The 22,534-nt window shown below is 40.7% G+C and overlaps 1 protein-coding gene across 2 annotated transcripts in view; it reads right to left on the bottom strand.

Annotated features, from left to right (window-relative positions):
- Positions 1-22,534, bottom strand: part of ARID5B (AT-rich interaction domain 5B) — a 189,584-nt gene that overhangs the window by 153,255 nt on the left and 13,795 nt on the right. For both annotated transcript variants that reach the window (XM_021072755.2, XM_021072756.2), the window contains one exon: positions 3,051-3,276. In XM_021072755.2, the coding sequence (XP_020928414.1) occupies positions 3,051-3,276 (226 nt within the window). The remainder of the gene's footprint in view (positions 1-3,050; positions 3,277-22,534) is intronic.

The raw sequence follows: 22,534 nt of genomic DNA, 5'->3' as shown, positions 1-22,534 counted from the left end.
ATCTCGGAGTTCATCTTCTTTCTTTGGTAAGAACAATGAGGAGTTGGAAGGGTTCTACAGAAGGAAAAACCTAATAAGTGTGTGAACTTCCATTAGCAATGTGGTATTGGAAGTGGTTTCAGTGTGGCCAAGAGAAAGGGAGATAACAAAACCACTGTGTAGAAAGAAAAGTACAGACAACAAATATTTTGATGTTGCAGACAGAGAAAGGAAGGGGTTGAAGAGAAAGTTGCTGGGACAGGAACGCATACAGCAAATGGCACCCGCTATCTCCCCAACATAAAGTATCACAATGTAGATCTGTAAACCTTAGATCAAGCAGATACTGGAAACGCATAACATTAAGGCAAGTTTTTGTTTCTCTTTCCACATTATTACAACACAGTGTGCATTCCAATTACAAAAGCTATTTGTCTCAAATTCCCCACAGTTCATACCAACTGAGTAGAATTTCAAGGTCCCAAATTCTATCCTTAAAGGTGTATATTACATTAAAAAAAGAAAGAAAGGAAAAAATACATGGTGTTTCTTGTTCGCCAGAGAGCTTCCCAGTCAGTCAAATCCCCTGTTGCTTATTTTCCCTTCCTCTGCATTAAACTAATAGCAGAGCTGTCTCCCAAATAAGACCAAAAAAAAAAAAAAAAAAAAAATCAGAATCACCTAGTTATCAGTACACATTCCTTGGCCTTGCCTCAATCCTTCTAATGAAGAATCTGGACTCAGCAATCAGAATTATTTTAAAAATATAAGTCAGTCTAATGAACAACTAGGTTTAAAAACCACCAAGTACTTTGAATATTCAGTATAAACAAATTGCTTCTGGAATCAATCACTGAAAAGTTAGATAATGAACATTTTTAGAATTCAGCAAGATCAAAATCTCTAATTTTTTTTTTTTTTTTTTTTTTTTTTTTGCTTTTTTTAGGGCCACACCCACAGCATATGGAATTTCCAGGCTAGGGGTCAAATGGGAGCTATAGTTGCTGGCCTACACCACAGCCACAGCAACGCTGGGTCCGAGCTCTGTCTGCAAACTACACCACAGCTCACAGCACTGCCAGATCCTTAACCCACTGAGCAAGGCCAGGGATCGAACCCGCAACCTCAGGGTTACTAGTTGGATTTGTTTCTGCTGCACCACAATGGGAACTCCAAAACCTCTAAATCTTTTGATAAAATTAAGAAATTGGGTTTCTTTTCATTCATTAATAAACTATCAATGTTAAACACAAAACAACTCTGCTATAAATAATCTTGTTTATATGAGTGACATCAAGCTTAACCATCTACACATCCTTTTGTCCCCTGTGGGTTTCCTGTTTAGTTTTTTATTAGTAACAGTATATTTCATAACAAAAAAAAAATCAAACAAACAAAAGAAAGGTTTTATGTTAAGGAAAACATAAGACAATAGCAATACAACTTAGATCATATATAAGGCAAGTAACACAACAGCTATATTATTCAGCATGACCATATGTCAGAAGGCTAGTCATTGTTTATTCACAAAATTGGGGGTGTAACAGCCAAATAGGAAGATAAGTCCAAAAAATTCTTTGGTTTTAAAATGAAAATCACTAGATTAATAATTTTCTCTAAATGTGCACATGACAATCAGGCCACTATGTCCAAAATATTACCGTCTGACATCTACCAAAAGGTGCCAAGAAACTGCTGATTATTAAGCTCAGACTCCAAGAAAATATTAATGCTATTCCCAAAACACAGCACAGCTCATCACAAACCTGAATCACATGAAAGACAAGTCAGTTACAGGTGTTATCCAGTCTCTTTATGCCAATTAAAATAGTGTAGGTTTGTTGTAGTAGTTAAAATCTAGGTTGAAAAAAACAGGAAGTTCTCACATTCGGCATAAAATAGGGCTATGAAAATCACCATTGTGCTAGAATGAAAGAAAAAGATGCCTTAATATGTTAAAAGTGAAGTTCCTCTTTGCCTAAAGAGGAAATAACTCGTCTAAATCAGAGGTCAACAACTTTGGTCTTGAGCAATGCTAGGAAAGTAGTCAGTGAAGGCCACGAGGAGACACAAATGGGGAAAAAAATTAGGAAAGAACACAAAAAAGTCATTGGAGAAGAGTGTGTTAAGAAAAAGCAATCAAATTAATTATGGATCCCTTCTCCATTCACCAATATTTATACACCAATCACTGTGCCAGACCCTCTGTATCTTTCATCTCCCAGAGACCCTAAAAAGTTTCCAGATTTTTCAGATGGGGAAACTGAGGCTTGAAGCTTAATTTACTTGCCCAAGGCGACACAGCTCAACAAGCTACAGAGTCAGGATTCAAACACTCCACAGAATAACTATGCCACATCCTAAACCTAGAGCGGAAGAGGGCAAGGAAGGAAAGAAAACAACATATAGTTGAAAGTGACCACTAAATGCTGGAACTCGGGGAACCTCTGCCATGAGCTGCTTGCCCTTGGTTCCCCTGCTTTGACCTGCTCTCCTGTTCCACACTAATTAACTCATCTCTCTTCCTCACTTTGCTTTCCTCCCAATGTGACATGAAACGTGAAATTCCGACACGGTGTTAACACATGTCATATTATCCACTTAGAACAAATATTTAAACTCTCTATGAATTCAATTTTAGGTGCCTCAATTAAAAAAGTCTTATGCCTTGACAGCAACTGAAGCTGCTGATGGCCATGTGTTCTCTCACCCAGTTTCCAGCACAGGGCCCACACATAGAAGGTCCTGTGACCCAACAGGTAATATCCACCTTTGCACACCCAGTCATCTGTCCATCTTCCCAGGTTCCTTTGAGGTTAAACAAATTATACACACACACACACACACACACACACATACACATATATGTATACACCCATAATACATACACATACATATATGTATATATGTATGTATATATAAATAATAAAAATAAAATGAATTATATAGAATAATATTTTGTAAAATAAATGATATAATATATATAATGTTAGAGTTTCCAGAAAAACCTACAAGAAGTAGGTTACTGTATACACCCACACAGCAAATTCAGAAGTACTCATGATAATTACCAAGGTCAGCCTTTTCCTTGAGAACGTCTTTGAAGTTGAGTCCACTGTTTAGGGTTGACTGCCGGTACTTCAGCAGGGCTTCCTTCTGCCCATTCCTTCCCAAGGACTCTGTTTTCACTGACTCTGCCTGGAGGCCACATCTCCACTTGGAGAAATCAGAATGCACCCACTTGACCAGGTCTTCAAGCTTCACAATCACCTTTTCCGAAACAGCAATGACTTCATCCTACAAGAGGCAGTTGGGGAAGAACAAGAAACATTATTTGTGGTTCTGAAGTCAACGACACAGATACATTTTCAACCAAGCCCCTCTGAAATACCCTTTGAGGAGCTAAACCTGATGCAAACGATAATGTGTTTTTCAGTGACAGAGAACCTTCAGGAACTCATTTCATTTCAATAGTTTTCTCCCTGCTTGTTGTCTAGTTGAGGAATAGTTCATAGGATATATTCGTTAGGTGATTAGAAAGTGTCCAAAAATTGGGCAGTAATTCTAGTAGCCATTTTTAATACTAGGTGCCAAAGCTTACTCTGTCTGACCCCTTTGGGTGAAAGCTCATTTTTAGGTGCAATTAATTACAAAAGGAAAAAAAGTGGGAACTAGATGACTAATGGTTAGCCTGTCTTTATATAAATTGGTCTAAGTAAATCTGGGATTCTTGGAACTCTGACTCACCCCAAAATTCCTATGTTTATGGTACATTTTCCCTTGGCTTATACACAAATATTGAATTTAACTTTTGTCCTAAAATTAAATAAAACTGTGATGTAATCCCAAAAGAAATACTTCATAAATGTTATGTGCTTCCCACTGAAAGAAACTTACACATTCTCATGTTTCTTAAAAACTTTGTAAGTTGAGAAATGAACTGATTTTTTTCTTTTAATACATATGGGGTAAGAGGCGAGAGGGCGAGTGAGGAGAAAGGCTTTGAATTTAAGAAAAGTCGTTGAAACTTAAGTTTCTTTTATGGATCATAAATTTGAATTTTAAGCATCTATAATTGCTTCCAGGAAACAACCAACTTTTCTGACTCAGAATTAATTCAGCAAGATCTTTAATAGATATCCAGACATGGCGCAAATGAGGGCCTCTCTTACCCCCAAGATTCTTTGGAAAGGGCTTAAGAAGATCATCTCACTGGGTTTTAAGTGAAATTATTTGAAGCATTTGACATTCAACTTGAACTGACTTCTTTCATTTCTTTTACTTCACATTTCTAAAGAAAGCTTAGCTGTGAAAACCCCTAGGCTTACAAAAACTTAGAAATATTTTTGACAAACAACAACAGGAAGATGTCTCTGAGCTATTAAACAAAAGGAATTCACAAGTGATTCTGGCTAATTTTGCTGTTAAACATGACTCTTTCCTCCTTCTCTCCCACCTACACACACACACACACACACACACACACACACACACACACACACACACAGAGTATACACCACTCCAAAGCAAACAAACAAAAAAGGGGGTTTTAAAGATAAGCTTTACACAATAAGAAGCCCTAGATTTGGGGTTTTTTTAAAAATGTTTTTGGGTTGGATCTAAATTTTCACTTTTCCTCATCCAGTTCCAGGCTGCCTCTGAGAAGAAAGTTTGTTAGGCAGCAGCAAAATAACAAATATGCTATCAAAAATGAAAAGTAAAACTTTTGTAATGGAATCCTTTCTCTTATCATGATTAAATAAGAACTTCCATTGAATGGGAGACAAAGTGGAAACTGTTTTTATCCTCTGCTCAAGAAAAAAATATTTCAATACTTTATAAACAATGGGGCATGTTACAAAGTACCATTTCAATGGATGATTTCACTCAGCTTCACTACACCATCCTCTTGAAATAAAAAGATCTGTAGTTGTCATGCATTTTATAGCTATTACATGGTGATTATGAAATGTCAGAATAAAAATTCAGGCTGGGTTTTGTTTCAAAGCATATGGGAACAGCTTCTGTACAGGGCCCACCAGAAATCAAGTTTAGAATATAATGGGAAAGAATTAAGTATCAGGGTCTGTAAGTCTCAACATTAGCAAAGACGAAATTTGGCAACAATTTTACCAAATATGGCTCCCCTGGATGAGACAAGTTTGGAGATGAGTGTTATTTTCAAATAGCTCTCACTATGATCAAATGATTATCATTTCAATTACCAGTTGCTTCAGATCTTTTCCAAGAAATGGCATGACTAGCTCTGGCTGGCTTCCAACACCCGCCAAACAAATAGTTTATTAACCAAGAGAAAATACAATCCTTATGATCTCACTGATGAATAAACCCATATTTCAAGATCCAGTCTATAGATTTAGTCCTCTCTCCTTTCTCCTCTCTGAAACCAACCTTCTGTATATATACGCAATCCATAAAAACAGATACAGGAATTCAAATAAACATGTATAAGTCATAAACCTGAGTCTGGATTAATTATGAAACCACCGGTACGTTTTACTGTGGATTCAGAGAAACTGGCCCTGCAACATTGTCAAATGCCAGGATTTGGAAGGAAATCTGATAAGCAGGGGAGGAGGGGGAAAAAACAAACCAACCAAAAAAAAAAAAATCCAAAAAACCAAAAAAAAAAAAAAAACCCAAAGTAGCCAACATATATATAGAAAGTGTCTCAGGAAATATTACTTTGTACACACAATGGCATAAATCACATGTTCATATTTACTATTTTGAGCAAGTGCTGACTAAAGTTTTTAATACTTACCATTCTTGGGCAAGTCTCTATGTCTAAGAAAAGAATTTCAATAAGCTCATCTCATGATTACATTAGCTCTCTGCAAACTGAGAATTAGTGCTGGATAAATATTGCTGATTTACTCTAATACAACACAAAAGGAACACAAAGAAACACAGTGTTATTCTCCTAACGTACCTTAGCTTTTCAATTAACCCAAAGCCTAATCAATATTTACGTAGGCTGCGTTGAGACATTTTCTAAGTCCATACCCCTTTTCATCATTGTTTTAAACTGCCTAGTATCATAATTTGGTTTTGTTTCTACCACCGTATAATTAGCTTACACAATCATGGAATCCTCTAAGTCAGAGGAGATCATCTGGTCAAGAAGTCATATGTCAGCCAGCCCACGTGTATTGCTAGCCTCTGCAAGTGTTCAAAAAATTGGGAAATTTTACACAAAGTATCCAGACTTCTTTCTTTGACAAAGTAAAATAAAAAGCTATCTGGCAAAAATACAAACAACAACGACAACCCTCAAAACATAAAAAGTTGAAACTGAGCAGTGGTTGCTTTCTTTAGATAAGATGTGAGATCTCTAGTTTGCCATGATCTCACCAGTCCCTATTGGCTTACACTCAGTCCACTTTTCTCTCCCCTGCCCAGACCCTTAGACAAACACCCAGCATTTAAACTTGCCTATCCTCATTTCTTCCACTTTTTTTTTTTTTTTTTTTTTTTTTTTTGGTCTTTTTGCTATTTCTTGGGCCGCTCCTGCGGGCAGGGACCGAACCCGCAACCTCATGGTTTCCAGTCGGATTCGTTAATCACTGTGCCACGACGGGAACTCCCCACCTTTCTCATTTTAATGATGAGGACAATAAGGTTTGATCAGTGACATATTCCAGTGCCAACTTCTGTAGAACTTGCATAAAAATCCAGGTTTCCTATTTGCCCATAGCATTCATCATGGACTCTGAAGCCAGACTGGCCGGGTTCAAATCCCAGCTCTGCCATTTACTCCCTGTGGAACCCTGGGAAACTTCAACTCCCCCATGCTTCCATTTAAAAAAAAAACAACTCATTTTTTTAAAGGTTAATACTACTATCAAACTCTGACAGTAATCAAGAGGATTAAATGTATTAACATAAATGAAGTGGGATGTCCGATTTAGAGATCATCTTCATTGCTTCTCTGAATTAGTGCTTTCCAAAGGGTGTCAAGCAGAGGAGTTTACGTAGCTCATTGGTAAACTTTTTGGCTGCACCCATAGCATATGGAAGTTCCTGGGCCAGGGATGGAACCCACACCACAGAAGTGACCCAAGCCACTGCAGTGACAACACCAGATCCTTAACCCTCTGTACCACAAGAGAACTGCAAGTGAACATTTAAGTTACTTATTGTTTATTTTTGTGGTAATTTTTCCATTTATAGGAAATTGGTACTGGTTTCCCATGTATATGCGATCAAGTTTCCTCTTTAAATAAATTTTAGTTTAAAAAATGGGTGAGTTTGAACAAAATAAAAGAGACTTGGGTATGGACAAAAAAAAAAAAAGGTCATGATACTATAAAAATGAAATTTGGGACAGTATATTATACATGGATCAGTGGTTCTCAAAGTGTGGTCCTGGAACCCTGGGGGAATCCCCAAGACTACTTCAGGTGGTCCAGAGAGTAAAAACAATAATCATAATAATACTAAGATATTATTGGCTTTTTTCACTCTTATTCTCTTTCGAGTGTATAGTGGGGTTTTCCAGAGACCATATGACATATGGTATGGCAAAAGAGTGAACACAGAAGCAGATATGAGAATACAGCTGTCTCTATTAAGCTAGGCAGTAAGGAAATTTGAAATTTAAAATAGACCAAAAAAAAAAAATTTGCAAAAATGTAAAACAATGCCACTGTTTCTACTAATTTTTTGTTTTTGAAAATATGGTTAATTTTCATAAAAATGTGCTACATCTACATAATGAGTTTATAGTACCATTTTATTTTTAAAATTAACTTAGAGTAAAATTTCCTTTTCTAATGTACAGTTCTGAGTTTTAACACATGGCAACTACCGATCTGTTCTTGGTATAGGTTTCTCTTTTGCAAAACGTCATATAAATTAAATCACACAGTATGAAATCTTTTAAGACTGCTGCTTTCACTGAGTGTACTGCCTTTGAGAACCATCCATGTTGCTGCACCTATCAATAGCTTCTTCATTTTTACTGCCAAGCAGTATCCTGGTGACGGACACGGGGTTGTTTCCAATTGCAGCGATTACAAATAAGAGCTGCTACAACTATGCATGTACATGTTTTCGTGTGAACACACATTTTCAGTTCTCTAGAGTAAATACCTAGGAGAGGGATTGTTGAGTCATATAGCAAGTATCTATTTAATTTTGCAGAAACAGCCCAACTGTTTTCCAAAGTGGCTGTGCCATTTTGCATTCCCACCAGCAGTGTATGAGAGTTCCAGTTGTCCTGTCCTCACCAGGACTTCATACTGTCACTGCTAATTAATTTATTATTGCCATTTTTAATATGTATGTAGTGGTTTCTCGTCATGTTTTGAATTTTCATTTCCCTAATGGCTAATGATGTTGAACATCTTTTCAGGTGCTAATTTGCCATCCGTATATCCTTTCTGGTGAAGTATCTTTTGCCTGTTTTGAATACTGGGTTGTTTTCTTATTGTTGAGTTTTGAGAGTTCTTATACCTTCTTGATAGAAGTATTTCATCAGATGTGTGGTTTGAAAATATTTTCTCCTGTAACTTGTACTTTTCATTCTTTTAACAATGTGTTTCACAGAGCAAAAGTTTTATACTTTGATCAAGTCCAATGGGTCAGTTTTTTTTTTTCCTTTTATGGATTTTATCTTTACTATTGTGTCTATAAACTCTTTGCCTAATCCCTGGTCATGAAGAATTTCTCCTATGTTTTCTTCTAAAAATTATATAGTTTTACCTTTACAAGTATAATATATTTTGACTTAATTTTGTATAATGTGTGTCAGCTTGACATTGGTTTTTATGCATGTAAATGTCAAATAAACAGTTAAAATTATTTTAGGAGTTCCTGTTGTGGCTCAATGTTAACAAATCTGACTAGTATCCATGAGGATGCAGGTTCAATCCTGGGTCCTGCTCAGTGGGTTAAGGATCTGGCATTGCCATGAGTTGTGGTGTAGGTCACAGACACAGCTCAGAACCTGTGTTGCTGTGGCTGTGGTGTAGACCAGCAGCAGCAACTCCGATTTGACCCCTAGCCTGGGAACTTACACATGCCACACATGTGGCCATAAAAGGCAAAAAATAAGTTTTAATTTCTAATATTGTAACTATCAATAGATGTAACTCACACAAACATAAGCTTCTTTGTAGTCCTCAACAATTTGAACAAAATGGGGCTTAAGTCCAAAAACTTTAAAAACCACTATAGTATATCACTAAACCAAGGCCATTCTTATCCTTAATTTTCCTTAACATCTTAGTGACAATTTAATGATCAACTCTACCTTGACTTGAAACTCTCTCTTGTTAAGAATTGTGATGAGTCTGAGATTTTACTCTACTTTCATACTTACAGGTTCACCTGCCACAGTTTCATGATGCTTGTAGAGGATATAAGACTTCTTTCCGGTCAGAGACAAAGGACGATTTATAGTTCACAGTAACAGCTGGAGTCAAACTATCAGCATTTGTGTTGGCTTTTTGATACCCAATTCCCAAACAGAGATGAAAAGAGGGCTAGGTGATACCTGTACATAGATCAGCGTATATTTCAGGAGAAGGACATCGAGCATTGGGAACCTAAATCTCTTAATACTGATCAGTAAGTATGCCTACCCTTTGTTCTGGAGGAAGACACTAGCTCCAACTTCCAAGGCTGTTTGCTATATAAACATCCTTGAAAAGATAGTTGGAACAAAGGGGTCAGTGGCTCTGCTCATAAGATATGCAGATACTCAATGCACCAATGAAGAACATCTATCCACCATCTACCACCTCTACATTTCTTTGCTTTGTTCAATTTCTCTTCTTCCTCATTCTGTTTCCCTATGGGGAAAAATATGGGAAACATCCTTAGATGCTGTCTTACTTCTCTGCATATCACTCCTTGAAGAAATCCTTCTTGATTGGGATTCCAATGTTAACCTCTATGCCCATGACTACATTCTATAGTTTGGTTCCAAACATTTATCCAGGCTCCACTCCACTCTTGTCAATTTAGTGGTCTCAAGAGTCAACTCAAGTTGAGTGAAATTCCATTGCCCATGTGGCTTATGTATAAGAACTTAGTTGACCCCATAATAATTGAATACTCCCCAACTACGGCTAACTTTTTGGCCATATCTATTCTCCCTTCTCTCTTTAATGACCAACTGCTAATTTGCTGAGCACAGAATAAACACACCAGTTCCCTGCTTCCCTTATAGCCAGATGCGGCCATGGAACCAAGTTTGGACCAATGGGATGTAATTATCAGTGATGTGTGCAACTTCCAGGTTAGGCCCTCCAGGGGGATGGGTACGCCTTTGGACCATATGAATGAAGGCAAATCTCACAGGAGAAAAAGAAATAGAAGAAGCTAGGTCTCTAGATGACTTCACGGAGCAGAGCCACCATATTAACCCTCAACCATCTACCTGTAGACTGTGACATAAGAGAGATTTTGAATTTCCAAATTATTTAAGCAGCTTTGAGTTTGGACCTCTGTTACCTACAGCTAAACCTCTCTTTTCTTTTGATATGCCATTCCTCAGGAGAGAACATGCATGGAACTTTCCCTATAACACCATGAGGTGCCCAATAACAGACCACTGCTGAGTAATGTCCCAAGGACATTAACACCTAAGTGTAATATCGGAGAGGCTGGTAGGGAGGGGGTAGAATAAAAACAGCAAAATATGGCCCGTTTGTCTTAATCTTCCCCCAACATCCTAGAATTTTTTAAATGTTCTTTGTCGCAACTGAAATGTAATGTGTTGGGAACACAAAACACATCCATAGGTGATGTTAGCCAAAGAAATTGCAAAACCAACCTAACAGTCTAATTGGTGCCACAAAAGTGGGAACTGTTCATCAAGATAGAAACTAAAAATGAAGACAAACTCCTCAGTGTCAATTTGTAGAAAGCCCAGCAGCAGCCACATCTGCTTGTGTCTTAACCATTTTGATCAAGCGTGTATGCCAATGATGGGCACCCATGGACTCAGGCCAGGAGAAGAAAGTGCCCCCACTGGGCCTGGCTGCACTGTCACACCCTTGCTTTCAAGCCTCCCTCAGACACCTGCACTTCAAGGCACCCATCCATCTGCCCCTTATTCTCCCTGTTATACAGTAGTGTGCTCTGCTAACAGGATGCCTATGGCGTGAGTAAAAGGCTCCCCTCTTCAGGCCTTTTACGTGGTTGCCAACTAGAGGTCCATGAAAGTCCAGCCAAAGACAATGGGTCAACAAGGTGAAGTGGTGAAATGAGAAAAATGAAGATGACACAGTAAGTAGTCCATGAAGCTAAATATGCTAGATTTCTAGGTATTCTTGGACCCTTCCCAACAGGAAATAGATGGACTAGTTGGTAATGATAATCCAAAGAGGTTTTTTGCAAAGGGCCTAAGGACAAAGATGTTATTGGGATATAAAAGAACTCTGGGAGAGAGAGGGATAGAAAAAACAGAGGAAAGAAAGAGTGAGCAGGAACCTGGGCTTACAGCAGCTCAGCCATCACCACTCCTGGGTCAGATGGTCAAATCCGGAGGGGATGGTTATCAGGATCAGAGCAGACCCTGCTACCAGTGGCTGTGACTCATCCTTAGAGGGACATCAACAGCCTGGGGGAACCTCAGAGGAAAGGAGATGGAATAAACACCTGCCTTCACTTCCTTCCCTCCCTCCCTTTTCTGGCAGCGACCTTCTACGGGGAACCTCACCGGAAGCCACAGGACCCAAGAGCTCTGTTAATGGAGCCACACAGGTGAGCCCCCAGGGCAGAGAGCCGAGGGGAGAGGGAGCAGCATTGGGCTGGAGAAGCTCCCTGCACACTCCTATTTAGGACTTCATCACTCCTCCTGCCATCTCGTGTTGTAACGTTCTTTTTTCCTCTAAAGTGAGGATGGCAACGGATGGTAGTGGTTGTTTTTAAATGCCCTTCCTTGGCAAATTGAAATGATATCAACTCTAAGTCATCCCTGAACTGGGAATAACTCTGTTTATTAACTGTGATGAAATTTATTTATTTTATTTAAATTTTTTTCTTTTTACAGCTGCACCTACAACATATGGAAGTTCCTAGGTTAGGGGTCGAATTGAAGCTGCAGCTGGGGCCTATGCCACAGCCAAGGTGACACCAGATTCCAGCTGCATTTGGGACCTATACCCCAGCTTGCCCCAACAACCAATCCTTTATCCACTGAGTGAGGTCAGGGATCCAACCGGCATCCCTGTGATGAAATTTAAATCTTTGTCAGGCATTAATATTTGATGCTGAATTGCATACTTCTGTCTCCTACAATAAACACCTTAATTGCCAAAACTTTTTAATGACAAGGATGTTTGTTGAACTTCTCCTTCTCTTGTGCTTCCCAAAGAGCCATGGCTTGGGTGGGGCCCAAAGCATCCAACAAATGCTTATTTTAATGGTACCCACAACTGGATGTTCTATCCTGGGAGAAACTAGGAGATAGCTGAGAAAGCACTGGCTTCTGGGTCTGATGGCCCCAGGTTCAAGTGCAGCTCTACTCGGTTTAATGTCAATGTTCATCTTGGGACATGACATTATCTCACCAGGGTCTCATCTAAAAAAAGGTGGGGGGAAATGATCTAAGAACCCACCTGGTACAGTAGTTAGGCTACTGAAGTAGTTCTAGCACAACTGTCAACACAGACATTCAAGAAGTAACGACAAGGACCATTATCACATAACATCACTTAAACTGAAAAGGAGGGAACGAAGGCGAGAGGTCTTCAGTTGCCCCCTGTGAGGAACTGTGTATGTTCCCAACTCTTCCTAATGTTTATCTGGGGACATAAATAGCCCTGCTGGGTACCTCCAAGGCACACTGAGCCAGGAGGCAATTAGGAACGTCTGGGCTTCTAAGGTTTTCTCTTCCAGCCTCAAGGATACAGTGGTAGAAAACTCAAAGATGCTTTACTTTACCCAGATGCTAAGCTATGACTTTAACAGCTATTATCCTATCTCAGTCCTATGGGAACTCTCTGAGGTGGGTGTTCTTGGGCCCCTTTTAGAGATGAGGAAAATGAAGTGGAACCAGAAACCAGCTTGGTAGCCCTGTTCTCTCCCTGGGAAATTGGTCTCTGAAGTCTTTAGAGTAGTCCTGCTCCAACATCCTCCTATCCTGGGATGACTGAGCCTTTCCTGGGAAAGGTGGGGTTTAAAGCTATTTGCAACAAAAGGGATTTTACTTTTATCATCTGTCTGTTGTTCCTGTCCCCAAAGTCAGACCACAGAAATGGCCGCGCCTGAGTCGTTAAGAATGTGAAGAATTTTCTGTTGTCTTAGTGATGAAGATACCCTCTTAAGTCCGAGAAGGTTTAATTTGACTCCCTCAACATGATGAAATGGATCTGCCATGGGGGCCCACTGGGGTATGGGGTTCCAGTTCTCTAAGCCAGTCCCCCTTCTTTTCCAACCTTTTCCTTTCCCTTCACCAGACCTGTGGGTGATGCTTGTGGCTCAGTGAATTTTGGAAATTCTTCCCAGCACAACGCTTAGAGGGGGTAAGCAAACAGAAGACGGCTCTGAGGCACGATCTGTCCAATGTAATGTGACCATCCTTCATGGCAGAGCTAAAGGCATTTGAGTATCAAACAAGTCATTCACAAACCCTAAATATTTTATGTTCCTCAATACATTTTTAATACATGCTAATCTAAAACCCGTGAAGCTACAGCCTGTTCCCTGGACCAGAAGGCCATCCCTAAAGAGAGTTGCAGGAACATTCTCTCAGTAATTCCCAGTTCCATATCTTCCCTTTTGGATTTACCAGGCAGACATCTATTTTCCTTCCAGAGATAAAAACAAAAATTACACAGAAAGCAAGAAAATACATCCCATCAGTAGGCACAAACTACTATATACAAAATAGATAAATAACAAGGTCTGATTATATAGCACAGTCGCACAGGGAATTATTACTCTGTATCTTGTAATAAAGCATAATGGAAAAGAATAGGAAAAAGAATATATATATATATATATAAAACTTAATCACTCTGCTGTACATTAGAAACTAACACAATACTATAAATCAACTATACTTCAATAAAAAATAAAAAGAAAATATGTCCCAGCGTCCTCTCTAAAAAACATTTGATAGGTACCAAGATACCTTAAGTCAATGGTTTGAGCTAGGCTACCCTTCCTTTAGCCAAATTAACAGGGTATTAATGCTACAGTCTATTTTTTTAACTACTTTCAAGTTGCCATAATAAAAACTAGCTTGTCACCCATATACTTAGCTCTGGCCATTAAAACGTAAGCAAAAGGGGGGAGGGAAGAATTAGGAGGATGAGAATAATATATCTACACTACTGTATACATAGGTAATTAACAAGGACCTACTGTATAGCACAGGGAAATTTACTCAATAGTTTGTAAAAACCTATATGGAAAGAAAAAATGGATATATCTATATGTATAACGGATTCACTTTGCTGTACACCTGAAACATTGTAATACAACATTGTAAATCAACTATATTTCAGTAAAATCAAAAAATAAAAATAAGAAAAGTTTTTAAAAACCTAAGCAAAAGAAAATAAATGAGTCCAATTCTAATATTAAAGCTCGGATGAGTTACCTATAAGAATATTCTCTAAAAGCAAAAATAATAACAATAAAACCCACACTCAACCACTACCCAACCCAGATGTTCTAATATGCTGAGTGGCTTCAAACCGTTACTTTTACATTTCCTGACCTTTTTTTCCCACCTAGTTTTACAGACACCCTGCCCAGGTACAAAGTTCAGCAGGGCCCATGTTCCACAAAGACCCTAAAAGGAAGAAGAAAATTCTTTGCTCCTGGTGATATACGAAATCACAGTGGGAGCCGTCTGATTTATTCAAGGTTATTGGTGAACTGGCATAGAATCTTGATATGGGGCTGTCACTAACGAGAAGAGCAGTCTTCACAGAGAATCAAGAGCCTTATGCCTATTTAGAACACTTTAAATGTAGGAACCAAAGAAATCTTCCTGTTTTGTGTAGACTTTATTTAACCATAAACATATGATTTAGACATGCTCCCTCTTGTTAAAACATTTTTTTGTGCTCTGTTCACTTAGCACAGTTCACATTATTATCCTCACATGTACAATGGCAGTGGAATAATTTGAGACCCACAGCTTTATTTAATAATGTAATTATCCTATATTGGATTACTTAAAGGGGCTTTGTATTTTCAAGTTCTAGTTTTTCCCATGCTGGTGATATGCTCTGCCACAGTAAATGATTCAGGCTTCAATCAAAAGCTCTATACTCGGTTTGGAAAAATATTGAGTGTTTCTGAATAAGCCAGGATTAACATAAGAGCCAATTTGCAACCACAGCTGGTGACCTTTCTACTCCTATTCAAAGACTGTGGTGTGGAGCCCAACACAGGGGACAGACCTGAGCAATACAACTCTTCTGGCACCTCAGAGGGGGTTGTGTAAACCAGAGAGGAAAGCCCAAGTTTTCCTCAAGGTAAGCTGTCTGAAGGCAGGGCTGTAACTTGCCTTCCATGCCTCTGATCTCCTACATACTCCAAGGGGTAGCTTAACGAATGAATGCATGAGTGAGTGAAAGAATGCTGTTGGGCATTCTGACAAAACAGTTGTAAAAGAGAACCCAGAAGGAGCCACCACAAGCTGAGCATTCACAAACTGAACTTCATGGGATTATGTCTGAGCTCTCCCCCAACTCAGCTCAATCTAACCAATTAATTTGCTTTGTGCCAGGCACTGGGCTGAGTCAGCCATCTCCATGGGGTATCAGCCATGGAGAGATAAGGATGAGTAAGACACTGGTGCTGCCCTTCAGAAACACACACTGCCCAGGGTCTCCTGTTCCTTGCCTGGGGAATAAAGGGTACTTTTCTCCCTCTCCTTTGCCAGAGGATCCAATCATTCTTTCATTCTCAATGTCCTGAGCATCTAGCCCACATTTCTCTAGGAACAGCTGGGGACTGGGAAAGAACTGCGGTCTGGTGGGGGTGGGAGACAGAGGACATGGACCTCACCTAAGTGTGACTTACAGAAAGAGAAACTGTTCTAAGTGATTTCATTCATTCAGCACATATTTACTGGGAACTGACTATACATCAGGCATTGGGATGACAGTCAGGAATTAAAATAGAGAAGAAGCCCTACCTTCCTGGAGCCTATAGTTGGGTGTGTGTGTTGGGGATGTGGGGAGCCAGAATAAAATCTGAGACAAAAGAATTATAAGAGTCAGTAATGGGAGACAAGGGTAGAACTAGGGATGATGTCCAGTCAGATGGTCAAGAAAGGTCTCTGTTGACACCCTAAAGAAGAGGAGGTCCTAGTGAGGTTGAGAGGAAAGGGAGGTGGGGGAAGAACACAAGGCACTGCCCTTGGAGGGAACTGGGGATACAAAGGCACCAGGAGGGACATTGTACAAAGAAAAATTCAAGGGTTTAAAAAAAAAAAAAAAAGGAAAAAACACACAACATACATACATCTTAGAGCTGATGTATGCTCCTAAATTTGAATCCAGACTCCTTTTCTCTAACTTTCCAGCAGACTTAGCATGGAAGCTACCCCCATACATCAATGTCCATGATTAAAAATGGGCCAGAATCTGCTTAATGCCACCTTTTCATCAAACATTTAATGCCTACAGAAGTATGTTTTGAGCACTTAATTAGAAACGAAGTTGCAGCTTCCCTAAAAGAGAAATAGATGAGTTTTCCCATGAAACAGCTGATATCTAGAGAATTTAAAAGATGGAAGGCCAGCTGCCCCCTGACATATGCACAAAGTTGAAGGGTGGCTAGGAGACCCGTGTCTCCTATTGATACACTCATGAGAAACACAAATGAGCCAATGATGCCTTTCATTTAGATGTTCAGGTCTTTACATGGACATATGTCCACCTGATTTAATGCCCCTCCTTCAACCACTGTGCATCAAACCTACCCATGGTCTTATGTACTTAGGAGCCCGTTTAATTATATCAGCAATAGGGTCCTCTTTCCCCACTCTCTGCAGATTAATCATCAAACCAGACGAAATGCCCTTTCCAGCAAAACTTCCCAGATTCACTGATCCAGATACTAGGTTTAAGAATGACCCAATGTAACTTGTTGACATGCTTGAAGACTAACAAATCTTTAAAAGATTAAAGCAATCTGCTATAGATGACTATGTACATCATCTATAATTAAATGCCCAGAAGAGTGGGGAGGTGTTTGGAAGGAACCACTCAAGGAGAATACATAATGAAAGGAAAAAGGGAAAAAAGCAGGACATGCTTAGAAGACTACCTTTCAACCATCATCAGACTAGCTTTGTAATAATTGGTTCCACTTCTGATTGTAATGGGCAGCCTTTAAGATGGTGCCCAAATGAGTTCCCTGGTGGTCTCATGGTTAGGATTCGGCACTTTCACCACTGCAGGCCTGGGTTTAGTCCCTGGCTTGGGAACTGACATCCCACATCATGTTGCCACGTGCTCCACCCCAATCCCCCCCAAAAAGAAGAGGATGCCCAATCATTCCCCACCTTCTTGTATTGATGCCCTTGTATGCTCCCTCCCTTGAGTGTGAGCTGGACATAATGTCTCAAATCTAAGCAACAGACCTAGGCAAAAGGATGGGATCTCACTTCCGAGAATAGGTTACAAAAGGACAGCAGCTTCTGTCTCGTTCACACACTGTGAGGAAGGTCAGCTGCCATGTTGGAGCTGGCCTGTGGAGAAGCCCGAGTGGCATGACAAGGGACGAGGGAGGCCAAGACCAACTGCTCACAACGAATAAGGCCCTCAGTCCAGGAGCCCTGGGAGCAGACTGAGAAGCAAATTCGACCCCAGCAGAGCTTTGCGCTAACTGAGGCCCTGGACAGGCACCGTGATTGCAGCTTTGAGAGACTCCTACCCAGAGACCCCTAGTTAAGCTTTACCCAGACTCCTGACCTACAGACACTGAATAATAAATGTCCTAAGACATGAAATTTGGGGTAATATGTTACCCAACAATAGATAGCTAGTGTGTGAATCTTTTAACCTGGGGTACCTTTACACATTTTTGTGCGATAATGAAATAAAGACTGTGAAACAAGGTGCTAAATACCAGTTTCAACTATGCCTGGAAATTAGATTAATTTCTGCTGAGAAGTTGACAAGCCAATGGAAAAAAAAAACGCTTTATGCCACTGCCTAAATCCTGAAAACAAGTGCCTATACAAGAGAGCCTTTCTTTTCTAGGGGATCCATAGACAACTTCCAAGAATACTATTGAACAAGATAAGCGATCCTTTCGGGATGGAAGGGACAAAGTAAAATATAAGCTTATTAAGTAAGGCTAACTTGACATTTCATCTCCCTTAAGCCACTGGAGGGAGAGGGGCTGATCTTATTCATCTCCTTATTACTCCCGCTGCACCCAGTGTATACTAATAACTATTGGTGGAATTGAATAAAAGTTTGCAGTCAAAAGGCCTATGTTGAAAAACAGCAATGTTATGTGTTTTGTTTTTTTTTTTTTTTTTGTCTTTTTGCCATTTCTTGGGCCACTCTTGCGGCATATGGAGGTTCCCAGGCTAGGGGTCCAATCAGAGCTGTAGCCACCAGCCTAAGCCAGAGCCACAGCAACACAGGATCCGAGCCATGTCTGCAACCTTCACCACAGCTCATGGCAATGCCGGGTCCTTAACCCACCGAGCAAGGCCAGGGATCGAACCTGCAACCTCATGGTTCCTAGTGGGATTCGTTAACCACCGCGCCACAATGGGAACTCCAGCAACGTTATGTTTTTTAAGAGCAATATGATATTATAACCTCAGCTACTGTAGAAGAATCCCAAGCCTCATCTCTCTTGTCCTCCTCTCACCTTTCCAAGATTCACCTTTTAAAGGGCCTTGGCACACTGACCAGTTAAGACAACTGTGTTGCTTATATGCACCATCTGGAGGCCCTGCAGATACCCAATCCTCTAATCTTCATGGCCAAGATCAAGGCAAGGTTTCTCTTTGCTTAAAAAGAGAGAAGAAAGGCAGAAAATAGCCTTTAAAAATTAAGGCCAAAAAAAAAAAAAAAAAGTTAAGGCAACTGAGATCTCTCAATATTCTGACATGCTGAGAATGTTTTCACTCTGCTGGTTTTAGGGGTCATTTAAGGAATTCTGGGGGTCAGGAGTGATCTGAACACCTGCTTGGCTGTCTATTGAATTACTGATCTAGTAACATCAAAAATGTGGAGTGAGAAATAGGACCTATAACTGTAAAGAGAAAAAACAGAGCAGACTGATAATTTTAAAAGACACTACCGTGCGTGGGATTCATACAGTCTGCATGAGAAAAAAAAAAAAAAATCTTCAGCCTTTTTACTAGAACCTTCTTTTTGTGGCCCTGATAGTTGGGAACACAAAATTTACAACCCAGTGCATGGCTGCTGAATACACATTCAGCCCCCAGGAGCCCAGAACACAATTAGACTATTATGGAGAATATTCACAAAACACAGAATGGAACAGATTATTTCACTTAAGACATACAGAATTCAATTATTTTCTGTATTTATAACCCATGGACACTCGATTTTGGAATAATTTGGTAAGGAGCCTGAATACTATGGCAGTGTTTTCATCTGAATTCTGGTAATCTGATATACACTGTGGGATTGACCCAAAGCAAAAGGATTTAACGGCCCAGCAGGCCGTCTGGATGTTGAAGATCCTTCCTCTAAGATCCCCCAGCATTCTGGTTGGGACCCTATCCCTTTACATCCTTTGACTGATGCTTCCTGCCTTCTCCAAGAACCTGGCATTATACATCTTAAAGGAGCTGGGCTGGAATACACTCCCAACCACCACCATCAAAAGAAGAAGAGAAGGAGAGGACAAGGGGGTGACACAGATTTCCAAATGAGGGGTGTTCTGAAGAATAGGAACTTGGAGAGGCTTTTTTAAAAAGGGAGGGTGGGTAAGGGTATTTAAAATCAATTCAATGTTGTGTATGTTCAGCAGATCAACACCAGGTTTCCCAGGAAGTTGCATCATGAGAGGGGAGGGATCTGGGAAGCACCAGGTTTGAACTCTCTTTGGCACATGGAGATGGAACATCTGGAATGCAGGTTTGTCTCTTTGACTTCCCACATTTTATTTTCTTGTGGCTGATGGAAGAAACGGCCCCCTCATGGTCCTTTAAGACCCAAATGGAACACAGCAGAACTTGTAGGGTGTCCCCTTCACAGAGGCTGGGAACCTCAAGCATGCATCAAAAACTCTGAGCCTCAACACAAGAAAAATCTCTTGGGACAGAGGGAGAACCAGGAAGCTTAACTCCATTTCAACTGATCATTTTCTCAGTTATTGTTTTTTCAAACAATAGTTCGAAATCCAATGACTCAACCAATAAATGACTTATTAAGGGGCTATTAACAGTCTTAGCACCGTGACAGACTTCACTGAGACAATAACGTTAAGATTTGGTCGCTGGCCAGGAAGGGCAGAGTCAATAACTAACATCTGCTAAAGGCCTGGGTCTGCTGGGAGCCAGGCTGGGGCTTGAGGCTTTATGCCCCTATAAGTCTCATTCAATATTCACAGCCCAGCAAGATCAGCCCATTTCATAGGTAAGGAAATGGAGACCCTGGAAAGATTAGGTTATGGACCAAGAAGACATGCAGCTATGGGCAGAGTACATATTCACAGGCGGTGCTACTAAGCTTCAAGATTAAGAGTTTATACTCTAACTAGAAAGAAAACACACACGTGAAATTATTAATCAGCACTGCCTGCAGGTTCAAGTCAACTTGAGGTATGGCCTCAGTCTACCTCATTGTCTACAAGAGCCCTGCTCTCTTGCTGAATGCAAACTATATCTAATATTGGAACGTTCTGCCTTCCTATTTGCCGATGGCTTCTTCTGCCGAAGATTTCCCCCTCTCTCACCCACATTCCTCAAACATCTCTACCCTTGAAAGCCCAGGGCACGCCCACAATCTCCTCTTCTCCAGGGCAACTTCAGCATGGCTACAGGCCACCTGCCCCCTTCTTTCTTCCCACAACTTGATCCCTGTGCCCTTCGTGACTGTGGGCCCCTGGTTACATGGCCATCCATGCCTTCCACCCCTCTAGACTCTGGAGGGAATGGTGAGGGCATAGGGCTCTTCCAGCTCCTTTCTTTCTTGCCCCCTTAGGACCAATAGGTCCCTTTGGCTTTATGATAGAAAATGGGCCAAACCTGGGAAAGTTTTAATAATTATAATAGTTCAAAAAGCTTTGCTCTGGAGAGCGTGCAAGGTGGCAGCCTGAGGGCCGCATCTAGACTGAAAACATGTTTGGTTTGGCTCGCTGTGTATTTTTAAAAATTGGACGGAACCGCCAACGAAAACCACACAGAAGTTTGGCTTTCTGGGACTTCTCTTGAAAAATGGAACAATCTGGCAACATGCAATGACGGTGCTGCCCTGCAATGATGGGCAGGCCCTGAAAAGCAACATTCAGGTGAGACCTGTGCTCTCAGTTTCCCCAAGCATCACACCATCTCCTGACCCAGCTCCCTCCATTTGGACCTTGCTGCCTGGCCCACACAAGTGCCTCTGCTCTGGCTCCTTTCTCCCTAGTCAGTGTAAGACATCACAGAGGAGGTGGCTTTTGAACAGGACCTCAAAAATGGATACAGCGGTTGCACTGTTGTACTTGACGGAGAAAAACCTCAGCAAATTTTATACCCATTTTCTGCTTCAGCCCCTGGTGCCGCGACTTGGCACGAGGCTCTGCCGTCTGTGTTTCGGAATCAGACAGCTGGAGCTCCTTTTCAGTCTCTGTCATTTACCTGATGAATGAATTTAGAAACCTGGACATGTTATCTTGCCTCTCAGGTGGCCCTTCTGCAAAATGAGATGACTCTAGAACCTACCTCCGAGAATTACAGTTGTAAGGAGCAAACGAAAGTGCGTAGGAACCTGTCAGCATCTAGTTTCACTACTACATTTGTTAATATCATTTTAGACCAAGGCTCAGGCAAACGTTTTCTCTAAAGGGCCAGATAGTAAATACATCAGGCTCTGTGCATCATACAGTCTCTGTTGCAACTACTCAGCTCTGCCAAAGTGGAAAAGGTGCCGGAGACCATTTGGAGCCAAGTGGCTGCGGCTGTGTGCCAATAAAACTTTATTTACAAAACAGGCTGAGTGCTAGATTGGGCCTGTAGGCCCCAGTTGGCTAACCCCTGTTTTTGCCTTCTTCACAGCCAGCCAGACAAGGAAAGTCAGCTCTGAAGATGCTGGGTAGGGGCGTGGGGGGCATCCCATCTCAGTGGCACCTAGAAGAGTAGATGCCCCCAGTGGGCGTCAATGGGCCTCTCTAGCCTGTTGACTGGATTCACCAAGATTAGACTGAGAAACCATCCTGAAGGGGGAATGAATGCTCCCACGTCCACATCCTGCCAAGAAACCTTTCCCAGTCTTCACCAGAATCTCTTTCGTCCAGGTTCAAATGTTATTTCCTCCCAAATGCAGTCACGGCCCTTCCTGCCAGGATCAGGCGTCCCAAACACAGGTCTCGGTATTTTTCCCTTCCTCACTCTGACCGCACCACAAAATGCACTGAC

The sequence above is a fragment of the Sus scrofa genome, chromosome 14 (assembly GCF_054392235.1).
Source record: "Sus scrofa isolate SSC_HxYL_T2T_F1_AM1 chromosome 14, Sscrofa_HxYL_maternal_Yorkshire_Landrace_v2.0, whole genome shotgun sequence".
Classification (NCBI taxonomy): Eukaryota; Metazoa; Chordata; class Mammalia; order Artiodactyla; family Suidae; genus Sus; species Sus scrofa.
Note: the sequence above shows the minus strand (reverse complement) of the source record. Positions and strands in the feature narration are given on the sequence as shown.